At 39.3% G+C, this 17,071-nt stretch overlaps 1 protein-coding gene and 1 long non-coding RNA gene across 4 annotated transcripts in view; one reads left to right on the top strand and one right to left on the bottom strand.

The window, feature by feature from the left end:
* Nucleotides 1–1,395, top strand: part of LOC124240957 (uncharacterized) — a 1,685-nt gene extending 290 nt beyond the window's left edge. Inside the window, exons 2-3 of one of the 2 annotated variants that reach the window (XR_006889055.1) lie at nucleotides 113–300; nucleotides 632–1,395. This is a non-coding gene — a long non-coding RNA (uncharacterized LOC124240957). The remainder of the gene's footprint in view (nucleotides 1–112; nucleotides 301–631) is intronic. The other variant, XR_006889056.1, reaches the window with a different exon arrangement.
* The window catches only part of TUBGCP3 (tubulin gamma complex associated protein 3), an 83,149-nt gene that overhangs the window by 43,162 nt on the left and 22,916 nt on the right, over nucleotides 1–17,071 (bottom strand). For both annotated transcript variants that reach the window (XM_046664314.1, XM_046664315.1), the window contains 5 exons: nucleotides 16,319–16,437; nucleotides 15,443–15,568; nucleotides 12,263–12,331; nucleotides 11,760–11,892; nucleotides 9,792–9,958 (listed from right to left, as the gene is read on the bottom strand). In XM_046664314.1, coding sequence (XP_046520270.1) covers nucleotides 9,792–9,958; nucleotides 11,760–11,892; nucleotides 12,263–12,331; nucleotides 15,443–15,568; nucleotides 16,319–16,437 — 614 coding nt within the window. The remainder of the gene's footprint in view (nucleotides 1–9,791; nucleotides 9,959–11,759; nucleotides 11,893–12,262; nucleotides 12,332–15,442; nucleotides 15,569–16,318; nucleotides 16,438–17,071) is intronic.

The raw sequence follows: 17,071 nt of genomic DNA, 5'->3' as shown, positions 1-17,071 counted from the left end.
GGAGGTGCTGGGGAGGGCAGGCTGGGTCACAGGGAAAGGTCAAAGCAGCAGCACAGACAGAGGAAAGAGGGTTCCTGTTCCCGTGCCTGACCCGCATTCCTCTGATCCCGAGGCAGGAGAAGGCGAGATGCACGCACACATCCACGCCGGGCTGACTCCACAGAAAACCAGCTCCCATCAACATGTCAGGACTGTCAGAGTTTTCTGGAAGGTTTTGTTCTGACTGGGGGTTTCTTGACCTGGGGTCCACGGACACAGAATGCCATGGTTCGGAGAATACCTGGGGACTTGGAAGGGAAGGTAATTGCACCTTTGTTTGCACTTTATCTGAAATTTAGCTCTTCCTTCGATTCTAAATGCAAATAACAAACCACAGCACCTGCGACTTTGTCGCCATAAGAAATCCCGGATTTTCACATCACATGTTAAGTTGGTGCACAGATCTTGACACAGCCATGGCTCCTTCTTATTGAATGTGTTGATAAAACCACATCTATTACCATATCACTAATTTACTATTAAGTTTGGAAACACTCCATAAAGGAAATCTGAAGGGCTCTTTACTACTGATTTTATCTAGTATGCGGTGTTTTCTATTCTTAATTGACTATTAAAGTTTTTTTCCTCACAGGAAAACTCCCAAGAAACGATTCTACAAAGGGGAGTGGGTGTGGAATAAGGAGGCGCTCTGAATTTATCTCGTTTGTCATCCCCAACCTTCAAGACAAACTCTGCTGACATCCCCCTCGCATCCGCTGGCACTGCAGGGAGTCAGAGGGTGGGCATCCCAGGTGTCCTCAAGCGCTGCTGCACGTCAGAAACACGTGGAGCCTCAGGAATGCTCACGCCCACGTCCAGCCCAGGTTCAAACTCCCTGCGAGGTTCGCAAGCACAGCCCAAGGGACGTGCAGACTGAGAACCACCGGGCTCGACTCAGGCCTGGTGAAGGCGTGGTGGAGAGCAAGGACCTCCTCACGCCGGCAGAAAGGCGGGAGCGGACTCAGCAAAGGAACCAGGGAGAAAGTTAAATCTTAGGGGCCCAATGTAGCTGGCACTCCACATAATATAAAAGTCACCATTTTAAAGTGGCAATTCAGCGGTTTTCAGTATCGTTGACATTGTGGTTGTGCAACCATCACCACTATCTAATCCCAGAACATTTCCATCACTCAAAGAGAAACTCCATTAAGCAGTGACCTCCCCATCCCTGTCTCCCTGCAACCCCTGACAACAACAATCCACTTTCCGTCTCTATGAATTTGCCTATTCTGCACACTTCATATAAATGAAATCATACAATATGTGACCTGCTGTGTCCGGCTTATTTCACTGAGCAGGATGTTTTCAAGATGCATCCATGTTGCCGCATGTGTCAGAATTTCATTTCTTTTTAAGGCTGAGTACTATTCCCTTGTATAGATGGAGCACATTTTGCTTATCCATTCATCGGCTGCTGGACATTGGTGGTTTCCACTTTTGACTACTATGGTTGTGAATAATGCTGCTATGAATACTCATACACCAGTTTATAAGCATGCCTGCTTCCATTTCTCTTGGACATACACCTAGAACCGCTGGGTGTAGCTTACAATCTTGTGAGGAACTGGCAAACTGTTCTCCTCAGTGGCTATGCCCTTCTACGCCCCTACCAGCGATGCTTGAGGGTTTCAACTTCTCCAAATCCTCATCAACACCTGCTATGTCCTGGTTTGTTTTTGCTTTTTAATGCCATCCCAATAAGTGTGATATGGTATCTAACTCAGCTTTTGATTTACATTCCCCTGATGACTAATGATGATAAGAATCTTTTCCTGTGCTTATTGGCCATTTGTGTATCTTCTCTGGAAAAAGTCTACTCAAGTACTTTGTCTGTTCTTTAATTGGGTTGTTTATCTTTTTGCTGTTGAGTTGTGATATTTCTTTATATATTCTGGATGCTAGACCTTTACCACATCTATGACTTGCCAATATTTTCTCCCATTCTGTGGGTTGTCTTTTTACTTTCTCAATGATATCCTTTGATGTACATAAGTTTTTTATTTTGATAAAATCCAATGTATCTATGTTTTTCTTTTCTTGCTTATGCGTTAGGTCACATACCTAAGAAACCATTGCCTAATCAACAATCACAAAGATTTACACCTACGTTTACTTCTAAGAATTTTTATAGCTCTAGGTGTATGATTTATTTTGAGTTAATTTTTATATTTGGTATGCAATTGAGGGTCAAATTCCAAAGTCTTTTGCACGTGGATATCCAGTTGTCCAAGCACCATTTGTTAAAAGACACCCTTTCCCCGTTGAGTGGCCCTGGGCCTTGTTGAAAATCAGAATGGACGGGTTACCTCTGGACTCTCGATTCTACTCCGCTGGCCTGCCAGTCTACACTCACGCCAGCACCACACCGTTTTGGTTACTTTGCACTGGAACATGTTTTGAAATCAAGAAGTTTGAGTCTTTCAACTTTGTTCTTTGAGGAGAATTTCAGCTCTCCTGCCCCCTGTGCACTTCCATATGAATTTGAGGATCAGGTTTTCCATCTCTGCAAAAAAGGCCACTGGAATTTTGATAGAGATTACATCAAAACTGAAGACCAGTTTGGGGGGTACTGCCATCTAAACAATATTAAGTCTTCTAATCCAGGAACATGGGGTGTCTTTCCACTTATTTAGATCTTCTTTCATTTCTGTCAACAACGTTTTGTAGTTTTCAGTGTACACACCTTGCACTTCTTTGGTTAAATTTATTCCTAAGTATCTTATTGGTTTTGACACTACTGTACATGGGATTTTCTTAATTTCATTTTTGGATTGTTTAATGCAAGTATATAAAAGTACAACTGATTTTTGTGTATTGATATTATATCCAGCTAATCTGGTGAACGTGTTTTATTAGAAATATATCATGGATACTTTCATTTTCTACATATAAGATCATGTCATTTGTGAACAGAGAGAATTTTACTTCCTTTCCAATCTGGATGTCTGGCTAGAACTTCCAGTATAACACTGAGCAGAAGTGGAGAAAATGGACACCCTTGTCTTGCTCCTGATCTTAGGGAGAAAGCATGCATTCTTTCACCATTAAGTGTGATGTTACCTGTTAGTGTTTCACAGATGCCCTTTATTAGGTGAGACAGTTCCTTTCTCCCTAGTTTGAATATTTTTATCATGAAATAGTATTGGATTTCATCACATCCTTTTTCTGCATCAACTGAGCTGAGTGTGAGGTTCTTTCCTTCATTCTATTAATACAGTGCATTAAACTGATCTTGCTTAGGTTGAACTGTTCTTACACCGCTGGGGTAAAGCTCACTTGGTTACAGTGTACAACCCTTCTAACATGCAGCCGAATTCCGCTCTTTAGTATGTTATGAGCATTTCTGCATCTATATTCATAAGAGACATTGGTCTGCAGTTTTCTTGTGTTATCTTTGTCTGACTTTGCTATCAGAGTAATACTACCTCATAAAATGAGTTAAGAAGTGTTCCTTCCTCTTCTATTTTTGGAAGAGTTTGAGGAGAATAAGTACTGATTCTTTAGATATTTGGTAGAACTCATCAGTGAAGCCATCCGGTCCTGGGCTTTTCTTTACTGCAAAGATTTTTAGGTTACTGATTCAAACCTCTTGTTATAGGTCTATTCAGATTTCCTATTTCTTCATGAGTCAGTTTTGATAGTTTGTGTTTCTAGGAATTCTCTCAGGTTTTATTTATCTGGAAATGTCCTCATTTCTCCATTATTTATGAAGAAGAGTTTTTGCAGGATACAGAATTACTGAATGGTACCTTTTTCTTTCAGCATCTTGAATATAAAACCCTCCTGCCTTCTAGCTTCCATGGTTTCTGATGAGAAATCAGCTGTCAATCTAATTGAGGATTCCTTCTACATGAGGAGTTTTCCTTGCTTGATGCTTTCGAGATTTTCTCTTAGCGTCTGTCTTTCCACAGTTTGATTATAAAGTGTCTTGTTGTGGATCTCTCTGAGTTTATCCTTCTTTGTATTTATTGAGCTCCCTGAATGTGTAGAGTAATGTTTTCCATCAAATTTGAGTACCAGAGAGGTCTCTGAGGCTCTTTTCATTTTCCTTCCTTCTTTTTTCTTTCTGTTCCTCAGGCTGGATAATCTCAACTGACCTATATTCAAGTCCTTATTTTCTTCTTCCTCCTCAAATCTGTTGTTGAGCCACACTAGTGACATCTTTCATTTCAGTTATTGTACTTTTCAACTCCAGAATTTCTATATGGCTCCTTTTTACAATTTCTATCTATTCATTCATATTTTGTGCTTTCTTTTGACTACAGAAAGTAGCATTGCCTTATCCAGACACTTAATAAACTAGTATTAAATGAGTGGTTATAAAGTTCTTCTACAGCTATTAAGAGTTAACTATACACTTAAAGAAATACGATTTTCCAAAGAAGTTATAACTCATGGAGACTGAGGAAAAAATTAACCTACATAGGAACTGAAGAGACAAAAATTCCAAAATTTTAATTACATAAACATCAAACACACAATGCAATGTCTAAACTACCAAATTCTTATGGTAAACCTATTATTTAGAGTAAATTAATGAGAACCTTCCCAAAATTAACCAAAGACTTCAATGAACATTCATAAATTTAGGGTTCAACAGAAAACAGAGAAGGCAGAGAACACCACAAATAAGAGAAAGGCCACAGACATCTTAGGGCCATCATATATTCAAATTTTACCCAATGTTCTCCTTAAATTAATTAAAAGCAGATAACATATCGCATACGTAGTTTGCCTGACTCAATCCTCACACACACACAAAATCCCATGAGATAGACACTACTACTGTGCACATACGAAAGGTGTGGAAGGTAACCCAGGAGAAGCTAAATCACTCACCCAGGATACAGAGCATCAGAAACTGAAGCCCAGAGCCAAACCGAAGTCCTGCGACTCCAGAACCAGAGCTCTTCAGCTCCACCCCACAGAGACAAAGCAGATGAGTCATCACAAGACACTGTTAAGTGGTGTAAGCCCACTGCACAGCAGCACTAAACATGGCAGGCCCACAGCAAAGAACATAACAGACTTTATGTCAAGAAGGGTTAATTTAGCTCTATCAATCACAATGCATTTTTGAGGAATACCACAAGCAAAACTACTGAGGCAAACAAGAACATCTGGGGCATAAAAGACTATTTGAGCAAAATAACTAGCAAATAAAAAACTTAGAAATCTTGAACTTCCTAAAGCCCTATCTAAACTCAGACCCTAACAGTTATCAGTATATCATATATATACTGTGTGTGTATATATATATATATATATATACAGTATAGAATATCAAAAGAAAAAAAGATAAATTTATTGTACTAACATGTTAGCATCCAGGTAATCTGAGGAAAGAATACCTGGGAATCTTTTGTATAATTCTTCTTTTCTAACTTTTCTAGAAGTCTGAAATTATATAAAAATAAAAACATATTTAAAAGTTTACGAATGAGGCAAGATTTCAGATAAGTTTGTTAAGTAATCATTTGAGCTACTAATTTTAATAACTGTATTCAACAGACATACTTAATATTTTATCTTTAAATAAATAAAACCTGAAAGTTTGCCTTATACATATTCTATGCAACAAGAGTTCTTCAAAAAAAACTCCCAAATTTCAGCTACACTAGTCTTAATTTGCTTTTGTCTTACCTCAGTGAATCAATGTTCAAAAACAGTAAAGAAAAAAGCCTAGAGAAAAATCAGTTTTCAAGTTTGTGCCCAATTCTCTCTACTTTTCCCATCAACTCCCGAGTCCTATAATTAACAAAACAAATACATAAATAAGCCTGAACAACACAAGGCAGACAATCAATGAAGAATTGGTGGCACTTTTAAGGATTATTTTTAAAAACACAGATGCATATAATGAATTAGTGTTATAACTAAAAGTTACTTTAAAAATTTGTTTGTGGGGCTGGCCCCGTGGCCGAGTGGTTAAGTTCGCGCGCTCCGCTGCAGGCGGCCCAGTGTTTCGTTGGTTTGAATCCTGGGTGCGGACATGGCACTGCTCGTCAGACCACGCTGAGGCAGCGTCCCACATGCCACAACTAGAAGGACCCACAACGAAGAATATACAACTATGTACTGGGGGGCTTTGGGGATAAAAAGGAAAAAAAATAAAATCAAAAAAAAAATTCGAAAACATATTATAAAAAAAAAAATTTGCTAGAAAGTACAAACTAAATTATTCTCAAGAAAAAAGACAAAAGCATTACAAATTAGAAATTAGGTACAAACTTAAAAAAGATAATTAGCCAGTTTGTGGCTTTAATTTTTGTTTTACTGGTAGCAATATATATCTCAGTAAGGGCCAGACAACAATTCTCACCCCAACCTCTAAGGAAAACCAGGCTCATCAAGTCAATTGATCAGCACTTTTTAAAAAGTTAATGTCACCCAAATGTTATAATTGACATATTAATTACTGGATGAGGGAGGAAGGAAATACAGATTTTTTAAATTAAATAAAAAGGAACAATTTTTCATCTTTTTATAATCCTGATTTTTAAAGGTTACCTTAAAAGATTATCTCTTTTTACAATGTAAGGTACAATTTTAATGGGTGACAAGTAGGCCTCAAAACTGAAAATAACAATATTCAGAGTATTGCATTTCTGGTTACAAATTGGCCAAGGTATTTCTCATAAATTTACATAGCTAAGCAAAGCCTATCATATACAAATTATAACATTAAAAAAAACATACTCACTTCCTGAAAAGAATGTTTATTTTTTACTTTCTTACCCACAAAATCATTTAAACTCTCTTAAGCTCATAAATGACAATGTTCTAAAACTCAGATAATTTTTCTTATGGTGATAATGGTCAGGAGACTTCATAAACATTGTAAATAAGTTACAAAAGTGATGATGGATAACAGCTGAACTGTACAAAAATTAAAGCTCCATTTAATCTTGAATGATTGAGTCTGATTTAAAGTTCTAATTAAATAAACAACAATGGCACGTTCCAGAAATAGCACCCAAAGATTCATACTTAACTATGAACACAAAGTATGCTTCCCTAAAAAGGGCATGTAAATGTACTTTAGCATATATGAAGTCTATCACTCCATTTACATAAAATTTTAAATAAGACAAAACTAACTATGGTGTTAGAAGTGAGGACAGTGTTCTCCTTTAGGAATAAGGAAGGGGCAGTGAAGGGAGAAACACGCAGTGGAGGTGCTGATGAGGTGCTACCCCGACCTGGATGGTCGCTCATTCTGCATAAGGCATCAAGCTTCACACTTAGGATCTGTGTACTTTTCTATATGGATATCTCAATAACAGGGGTTATAACTGAGCTACGTGGTAAGGAATAATCAGTTAACATAAGAGATATATGCCTAAGTAACCGATGCAAATCTAAAGGCAAAGAAGAAAAAGAAAATCTTGAAAGAGAAGCCAATTCTTAAACATTGCAAATAAAGAATTAAAATTAAGATAATAAAGATCTAAACAGAAGCTAAAGAGATTAAGTACATGCTAGGACAGAAACTCGGGGAGGTACAAATTCCTCATCTTAATGGCAGGAGCAGACTAAAGAAACTGGTTTATTCTTGACTTTAGCATTTAGAAAAATTCAAGTTAAAGAAAGTTCTGAAAAACATAGGTTACCTTTAGTAAAATGAAAACATGATACCTTTCAAAGCTTTCAACTCATAAAAAACAGCTCATTTAGCAAAAGGAACATAGGAAGCATTAAAAACATTTCTTCTTAATCTTTCTTCTTCATAATCTAAATTCAACATGCAATTCCTATAAATATAAAAAAGGAACTTTTGGCAGAACTGACAAAGCTGATTCCCAATTCACATCTAAGTAGAAATGTGCAAAAACAGCAAGAAAAATTGTGAAAAGAACAAACTGCTCCTACCAGATATCAAACCATAAAGCTATGGTTATTTAAATTATACTGACAAATAAATAGCAAACAAAAAATAAAAATCAGAAAAAAATAGTCCAGAAACAGACGAAGGTGTATATGGAAACTGAGTGTATGATAAAATGTGGCAAAACTAACATTTGGGGAGTCTCAGTCAAAGCTATGATTCTTTGGACTACTCTTAAAACTTTTCTCTAAGTCTGAAATAATGTGAAAATAAACAGTTAAAAACAAAAGATTAAGGAAAAAAGTGCAATTACAGATACAAGATATCCAAATGTATAAACCCACCCCATGATTCAATTCTAAAGACAGACAAATCCAGAGGAAAAATGGGCAAAGGCTATGAACAGCAATTAGAATAAGAAATAAACATAACCAATAAACACGAAAAGCTGGTCAATCTCACTAGTAACCAGTGAAATGCAAATAAATACCACAGGAGATACCGCATCCCATACATTAGATTAAAAACACTTCTCTGAAACTTGGGTAATGTGAAGTGCTGACCCGGATGGAGGAAGAAGAACCACGACAGAAAGCTGACTGTAGGATAAACTGGTAGAGCCACTCCATGGAGAGCTCCACATGTGAACCAAATCTTAAAGCATGCATTCCCCACAACCCAGCAAGTCCAGTGCTTGCCCCAGAGAAACTCATAAATATGCACAAGGAGGCACACAAAAGGATGTTCATTTTAATAATGTTCATAAGATTTAAAACTACAAAGAACGTAATCTCCACCAAGAGGAGAGTTGCTAAATAAAAAATATGTCCATACAGTGAAATAAGACGCAGTAATAAGTCCAACAATAACACCATAATGGCAGGAGCTCCAGGAAACAGTGAGCGACTTGCACAATACATACGCACATGTAAGCTGTCATTTACGTGTTTCAAAAGTACCAGGAAACAATACCATATACGGTCGGTTCTGCAGTCATGCTTGTCTAAAGACAACTTGTTACAGCACAACTGATATATCAGGAAACATGAGCGTAACACAAATTTCATGATTGCATACGTGCAATTTCATCCAGGAGAAACTAAATGAAAACAGGAACAGAGGCACGTGGGAATCCACAAAGGCACACACAGAACGTCTCCCACTCCACCAGCCACCTGAATCCATCGTGCTTGTCAGCCGCCACAACCTGCTGCGCCACTTCAGAAAACCGTCCTTCTGCCCACGTCCACAAGCCAACGTCACGGCTTTTTCAAGGTAAATGCCATATTTATTCTAGACTTTCTGTATTTCTTAAGCATTTAATATGTGTCAAAAACTGGGCTGTAACTTCTATTAAGTTCTTCTCCTTTTATTTAACGTCATTGACAAGGTTTTGAGTGTCGTGCCCCCCACTCTACTTTTTGTCAGAAGTCTCATGGTTTTTACTGTGTGACTCTGAGGAACACATATGTTGCATTACAGCAGAGCTGTTATTTCAATAGGTATACATATACAAATAACTTGTTTCATTAAAACTGTCAGCACCATAGTTAATCAAAGTAAGTTTAGTGTATACAGTAATCACACAAAGCAACGAAACATATGATATTGCACTGTAAGGAAAACCGGACAAAGACTCAGGAGACCCAGTCCTAGCTTTGCTGTCAACTTGCTTATAGACCTGGACAAGTGATTTGATCTTGCTGAGGTTCTCACTATTTCCTACTATAAAAATTGGGATAGCAATTTCCCACTAACGAAACACAGCTGTGCTGATCAATGAGGTAACTGGCTTTCACAGTACTGTACACAATGTGCATGGCATTCAAATGAAGTGTGGTGGCATTACTGTTAACAGAAAAGAGAGGAACGGAGTGCCCACGCTTCTAAAATTCGAGTCTGAGACGCGAGTAGCGTTCCTTACTTCATGGTAAGTGTCCTCGAGCTCCCCGTCGTATATCCAACGGTAGAGGAAGCTCAGGACAGGATGCGACACTAAGCCGAGAATGTGCTGCACCAGGGACCTCATGTATGGGTCTCCTGTTTTCGTGTAGGCGTGGACGGCTGAGGCCAGCTCACCTCCTTTCCTTCCTGGGGGGAAGAAAAGAAAAACACCCAAATTTACATTCATGGCAGAAAACAAAATGGCCAAGTAATGGCAATAAGGTGTGTTTGTTTTCTCAATGCCACCTGGGACCTAGAGGCAGCAGTAAATGTGTCACAGATGAGAAGCAGAGATCCAGAGCCTGCCCCAGGCTTCTCGTGGGTCAGAGCGACTCACACATCTCTTCACGACCACTGTGGAGCTTCTCAGTAAAAAAACCTGACTTGCTTTATGACCTAGAGCGTGACTTTTCCCCTTTTTTGACTGAGACACATACTAAGATTTGCACTTTATATTGCAATCCAGTATACAAATAAATATATATGAAAAACAGAAGTTTTACAAAATACTTACACTTTAATATTTTCTATTTTCTTCCTTTTTTTCTTTTGGTATAATATGCTAGTCTCAATTCACTAAGTTGATTTCATAACCCATTAATAGGTTGCAACTTACAGTTTGAAAAATACTGTTCTCTGTTGAGACAACAGTTCCCTGTGTCCTGAGAGCATAGTTCAGTATGATGTATTGGGAGTGGCAAAAATCAGGTTCAAAAATATAAGCCCATGCAGAGTTCCTCATGTTATACTAAGAATTCAAGATTTTGTTAGATTGCTGGAAGATCTTAAGGAAAGGAGTGATGTGATCTAATTTTTTTTCTCTAAACAATAGATTTTATTTAGATTATAATACACATTTTGATAAAACAATGGTTCAACTTCGCAAAGGATGTGACCTAATTTTAATAAGGTTCTTCTGGCATATATGCACAAAAATGGAGGTGTGGAGACTGAAGACAGGGCGGCCAGCAGGTTATTACGGTGGTGCATAAAGAAGGCACAGGGCAGGATTCAAACCGTGTCTGCAGGAGTGGCAGCAACTTGAGACACAGGAAGGAGTGGGAGGCACGGGGACTTCAGCGGCTAACTGGACATTGGAAGAGATGGGGGATTGGGAGGAAAGGAAAAGAGGAGTCTGGTAAGAGTCCAGTTATGGGGCAGTGCTGGTAATTGAAGAAAAAGGAGATATTTATTCAGTGTGTTCAACTTCTTTGTTTTTAGGGGAAGTGCCAGGAGGTGAAGACGGAAAGGCACTGACAGCACCATGAACTGGACTTCAACATGTTCAAGCTCTGGTCCTTGTGAATCACCCAGGAGGAGGATGGCAGCAAACACTGAGCCACGAACTAAGGGGCAGACCTCTGGCTTCTCACCTCTCATTAGTCCTAACCATCCTAAGTCCAGACTATCAGTGTCCTGATGTTACACATGAGGGAAAAAAAGAGAAGCAGCTCCCTGGCCAAGGTAGCACAGCGAGGAAAAATGTTTAGAAGGCAACTAGAAATACAGACTGGGCGCAGGAGAGGCCAAAGCCAGACATGCCAATATGGGAAGAGCAGCACAAAGCTGGTGAACCCAGACAGGGAGCACAACCTCAGGTGGCATAAAACACCAGGAGAGACTGCCAGTTAGAAGTCAAGTAAAAGAAGAAACAGAAAAGCAGTTAAGAACACCAAGGACCACAAAAAGAAGATAAATCTTCAAAAATTAGATACTCTCTTCCTTTATTCCTTCATTTCAATGAAATCCTGAGCTTCAACAAGTACAAATATTGGGCCACATTGGCAACTGCTTTTTTTTTACCCTGTAACTTCAAATCTGTTAACTTTTATCAATCAGCATACTTATGGTTGTTGAGGATACAAAAGAGCAGGCACAAAAATAAACCTAGATGATATTCCTTAAAACTTGCTTTAAAATAAAGCAGGTCCATGAGATGCAAAATGACCTTGGCAGTGGTCCACCAGGGCCGCCAGAGTCTTCAGTCTTATCTTGGGGTCGTATGTCCAAACCAGGAGGCGCCGGAGTGTTAAGCTACTCTCAAGGCCCAAATTCACACCCTGATCATCCTCTAACTGGAGCTGAAAAACAGTAATCACATAATGTATAAGCAGAGGTCACTAAACACGTCAATCATTTCTTAATCCATATAAACTGAATATGGGGAAGGGATTATTCTCATAAAAATGAAGCAAAAGGTCCCCTCTGAGAGAAGAACAGTTCCTTCAGTCTACAAGTGATCTGTTTAAATGGTACACAGGACCCTGAAAATCAGAAATTAATTGCCTCTAGGATATACTGAAACTGTAGATTTCCAGAGCTTACTAGCAGTGTTATCAAACAGATTTTTATCTTTTAAAAGTAATGTATGAAGAAACTTAAAAATTCTACACAGCTGCAATCTTGTAACACTTCAAATCATGAAGGAATTAATAAAAATAAAGTATTTACCTGGGAATGTAAAACAGAGAGTAATCGATAGTATTCTTTGAGTTCTTGGTGCAAGGCAGCACAAAAGCTCTGTGTAGAAAGAGTGAGTCTAATTAAAGCACAACACAGTCATCACACATCAACTCATCTGAACTGCACCATGCTTTAAGACAAAGTCCTACAGGTATTCAATAATGTTAGGGACGTGTTGTCCCTTAGCATGAACTTTGCAAGAGGGAAACGAAGAAAACGGAGTATGTATCTCATGAAGCTAAAAGTGCATTCACTCTGGACAATAATCCTTTATTTTAAGATAATGTCCCCTCTAAATTTTTAGAGTTAAATATAATTTTCTTTAACGTTCTTAATTCGCAAAATTTTAAAACTGACAACTCTATACTAATTTCCCCCAGTTGTGGGGGGAGTTTGTACTTTTTCCCTTCCATATTACTAAAAACTTCTTTGTACCTCTCCAATCTTAAAAGCTGAACAGATGTGAAATCAGAAACTGTAAGGGCCTTCACACAGTCTAAGAACTTTCTGGAATGAACTCTGGGATGTAAACCCAGGAATACTCAGTGGGAAGCTCTGGTTTCCAACAGAACCTATAAGAGACAGAACTTACAAAGGATAAAACCTGTTTTCCTTAAATATCAGGCTCCACACTTTTCTGAATACTTTAAAGCAATAAACAATCAGTCATCTCTAGGTTTATACTTACTGTATTTATGTTTTGTGCATTGGGTCTAATACAAGTATTTTCATCCTTACAGGCTCTAAAAATGAACATAAAACTAATTTTACAGACTCCAGGGAATGTGTCAAAAGTGAGAGCTGCAAGATGGGCTTTCTTATGTTTTGGAATCAGCTGACCTCAGCATGAAACCCTGGGCACACGCTGGGTGTATCATCGTGGGTCAGCCCTTCCCTGTCCCTAAGCCTTACTGGCCCATTTATACAGGAGGAATAAATGAAATAACACAACAGGGTGGTTATGGGAGGTGCTGACATTTTACATCAGTTTTCTTAAGTAATATTCAGAGAAAACGATGTGGCACCTTTTCAGGCATGGCATCACTTTTTACAAAAACCCCATCCCAGAACCCACGGCAGACAAACATACACACAAACACATCAAAGTTAAAAGCAAAAACAAATCCCAACTGCTGACCACTAGAAATAATGAAATCATAGTCTCTCAGGTAGAATATAAATATATACAGGAGTATACACGTCAGCCCCTAAGTGGTCTCCAACCAAGATCACAGAATTACAATGAATAATTCAGCACCTGTGTATCCACACAGAAGGTTTCCAGTTAACTGAGGCTGTTCTCACCTGCATTATTAAAAAGCAAATACAAGTTTCATACTTAGGAAACACTATCTTCTGTTATAAATAAGATTTTGTTCCATTTAGTACATCTAGAGCCAGGACACTTCTGAGAGTGAAAGGGGGCTGATAATAACTACACCGGGACAAGACACAAATCAAGACTCCCCGGCTACCCACAACATAAGGTCACCCCGAAAGCATCCATCATTCTTCCAATAAGCAACGCCACTGCCTCCTCAGTAGCCAGACAGTACAGAGCAATGACTTTACAAAGCAGGAACGGGGAGAGGAATGGAAAGAGCTTCAGAGGAGACATTATGCATCATATTCTGGTCCCAAAGAACATGTGAGGGCAATGTGGACAAATCGATTAACCTTTCTGAGGCTCAACTTTTATATCTACAAAATGGGGACAATTACCACTTGCCTTGCTAATTTCAGAGGGCTGTTAATCAAATATGAGAGACAATGCTTTAAAATATAGCACTATAAAATACTATATGACACTACCATAGTGATTACCAATCAATCTGCTGGAATAAGAAACCATGTAATAGTTTGTTTAGCTTTCCTGTATTCATTTTCTGTTTGTTTTGTTTCACATCTAATAACTTGACTAGGACATAACAGCGGAATTTGCATTCACTAGGGAATGATACAAAGACATAAGATGGTCCTTTCTGGAAAGGGGGAAAGGACTCCCAGAAACCACAGCAGAGGGATGGCCAGTGGGCTCATTAGTCTACAAACTCCATACACCGTTAACGCCAGGTGGAGCTGGTCCTGAAGGCCTGGTCTTTCCTTTCTGTGTTACAGTGATGGGGGAGGGTCCTGGCCCATCCAGCCTATTGTCTATCCTGGTAAATGGGACTAAGGGAACAGCGCTGGGCTCGGGACAAGCAGCGTTCTATGCACTGTCTCCTAATGCTCACGACCTTGGAGAGTATCATTGTCTTGTACGTTATCATCACCTCCATTCTACAGACAAAGAAACTAAGGCCAAGAGAAGGAAACCTGTGCAAGACGATGTAACTATGAAAGAGTAAAGCCAACACCCAGAACCCTGGGTGGTCTCACTTAAAGCCACACTCCTAGTCACCAGCTATGCTGCCATGCTATGCTGCACCTACAGTGCAGTTTACTTGTCACTCTCTCTCCAATAATTTTTGGGAGATTTCACAGGAAATAATTACTGCCCAAGAAACAACTTGAGGGCAAAATCCTATGCTGCTCAACCTTTAAAAGGAGTTGGGATGTGTAAACTTCACTTCTCCTTTACCAGCTGCCTCCTGTCCGGTTCCAGAAGGAGGAGGAGGGGAAGGACCAGTTCCTTCCCAACTACTTGCCATCCTGTAGGCAGTGCCCCAGTTGTGGCCGTTCAGGCCAGCAGCAGCAGTTGGCTCCCGCCCCTGGCTCCTGGAGCACTCCTCAATCCAGTCTCACTGTGCTGTGTGGGGCACCCACAGCAGTTGGGAATGTCCCCTGCTCACAGGTCTATGTCCCAGCAGGCCCTCCTCAGAGGGCTGCATCTGCTGGGAGCCCCTCCTCCAAGCTACTGGATCCTGATTACCCCAACCTCTTCTCTCTGCTCCCCAGGTTTACCTCTGTTTTAATTAGTGTTTGTATTCTTTTGCTTTCACAGTCCTCCAACAGCTATGTAAACAATTTGCTGTATTTGATTATCTTTGTCAATATCTACTATGGTTTCTATTTTCTTGAGTGGACCGTGAGTGACACAAAGTCTATTAACAAAGCTTTTCTATTTAAAAAGAAGCCTCTTAAGAATTATTTTCATAAGATTTTAAGCAGATTAAGCATTTCCAAAAGTGAACGGCATCCCAAACATTCTAGTAATAATGAACATACCTGACCTACAAGTCCAAATGAACGGTCTAGACTCCTCTGGTCAGTGTATTTTCTGATTTTATTATGTAACCATCCCAACTCAGCAAGTCTGACTGTCGTATCCCTCAAAGATTTACTTAGGTTTGCCTAAAAAGAAAAGAGATCAAGAGCTAAAAGGAAACTCAACACGAGAATTTTAATTATTATTTTTCTTAACCATTTGTACTTAATATTATAATTCTTAGCCTTCAACACATGCAATTTAAAACTAACTAATATACTATCATTAAAGTGAAAACAATGAGATTCTGGGAAACAAAAAGCATCAGGTAACAGGCAGGAAAGTAAAATACCGCCCAGAGAATAGTAAGTTCGGGTCACATCCCCTGGTGGAGGGAGTGGCCAGCATGGCAGGGACAGTCTGTGACACTTGTCACCTCGTGAAACAGCTGAGAGTAGCAGAAGGTCACAATGTCAACAAGAAGGGCTGTGGAAGAAGAAAGCAAAAGCAAGCAGAGCCGCCTCATCTGGAATCCTGTTTAAGAACAAAGACACCAAGTCATACCTGCCACTCAGGTACCCGTGGCATCACCATCACAGGATACAGAAACCCAGTTACTGGGGTGGCTGCATCACTGAAAATGACGAAGGCAAGAAACAGAAGGGAAAGGAAGGAAGTACTGATGACACGCGGCCCTGTAACAAGACTACACAAGCTGCACACTGCACGGGGAAAGAGAAATCGGCATTTAGTAGTGCAACTTGACTGGACACCTGACGTTGTAAAGCCAGCCCTCATTACCCCAATGACACCTCACAAATTAACAGCTCCTATGTGGTCTTCATGACATTTATTCTTTCTTTCTGAATATTTTAGACAGGGTTTAGTTACTGTACCTTTCCCTCCACTTTGTAACAATTCTCAGCGTTGCTCATCTTGATATTTTTGCCATCTATGCCCTGGAACACATACAAAATGTCTCGGACAAGGGCTGCCTCAGTAACTTCCACAGCACCTGCAAAATGGTTTTTATAAGAGAGTAATTACTGAACAATATTTTTAAGACAAAATCAGTTTTATGACACAATTAGTTTTGGAGTATATATTTGCAACCAGGACAAAATTTTAACACTAAATAAATGAGCTTAAGATGAAAAAGAGAGTATAAAGTTTTAAGAAACATAGGATTTCCTGAAAAAGAATGGAAATCATGTAATTTCTTATAGAAAAAGTCTTTTAAAAAGACGAAGCAATATGTGGGAACTTAATATATAATCAAGGGGCAGCACAAATCAATCACAAAGGGATGCTTATTTATTTCAAGATAGTGTTTGGGAATACGGGCTTATTACACAGCAAGCAGACAAACCTTGGTCCATTTTCAACACCATATAAAAAGGAGTTAACAGCAGAGAAGTTACTTACAATTTCCATAAACCTTGGACAAAGCTAAGTTAGAATTAAGGTGTTACTCAAAATAATGGCAAGATAAGGACAAGGAGGCAATGCCCAGAAATCCAAGATGTCATCAGTGGGAGAAAAAACCCAGTCAGAGTATACAGTCGGAGATCAGCACTCCCAGAACCAAGCCAGCACAATAAGAGTGTACAGTCGGGGATCAGCGCTCCCAGAACAGGGCCAGCACAATC

Source organism: Equus quagga, chromosome 6, assembly GCF_021613505.1.
Source record: "Equus quagga isolate Etosha38 chromosome 6, UCLA_HA_Equagga_1.0, whole genome shotgun sequence".
Lineage (NCBI taxonomy): Eukaryota > Metazoa > Chordata > Mammalia > Perissodactyla > Equidae > Equus > Equus quagga.
The sequence above is the reverse complement of the archived record's forward strand: the minus strand, read 5'-3'. Positions and strand labels throughout refer to the sequence as shown.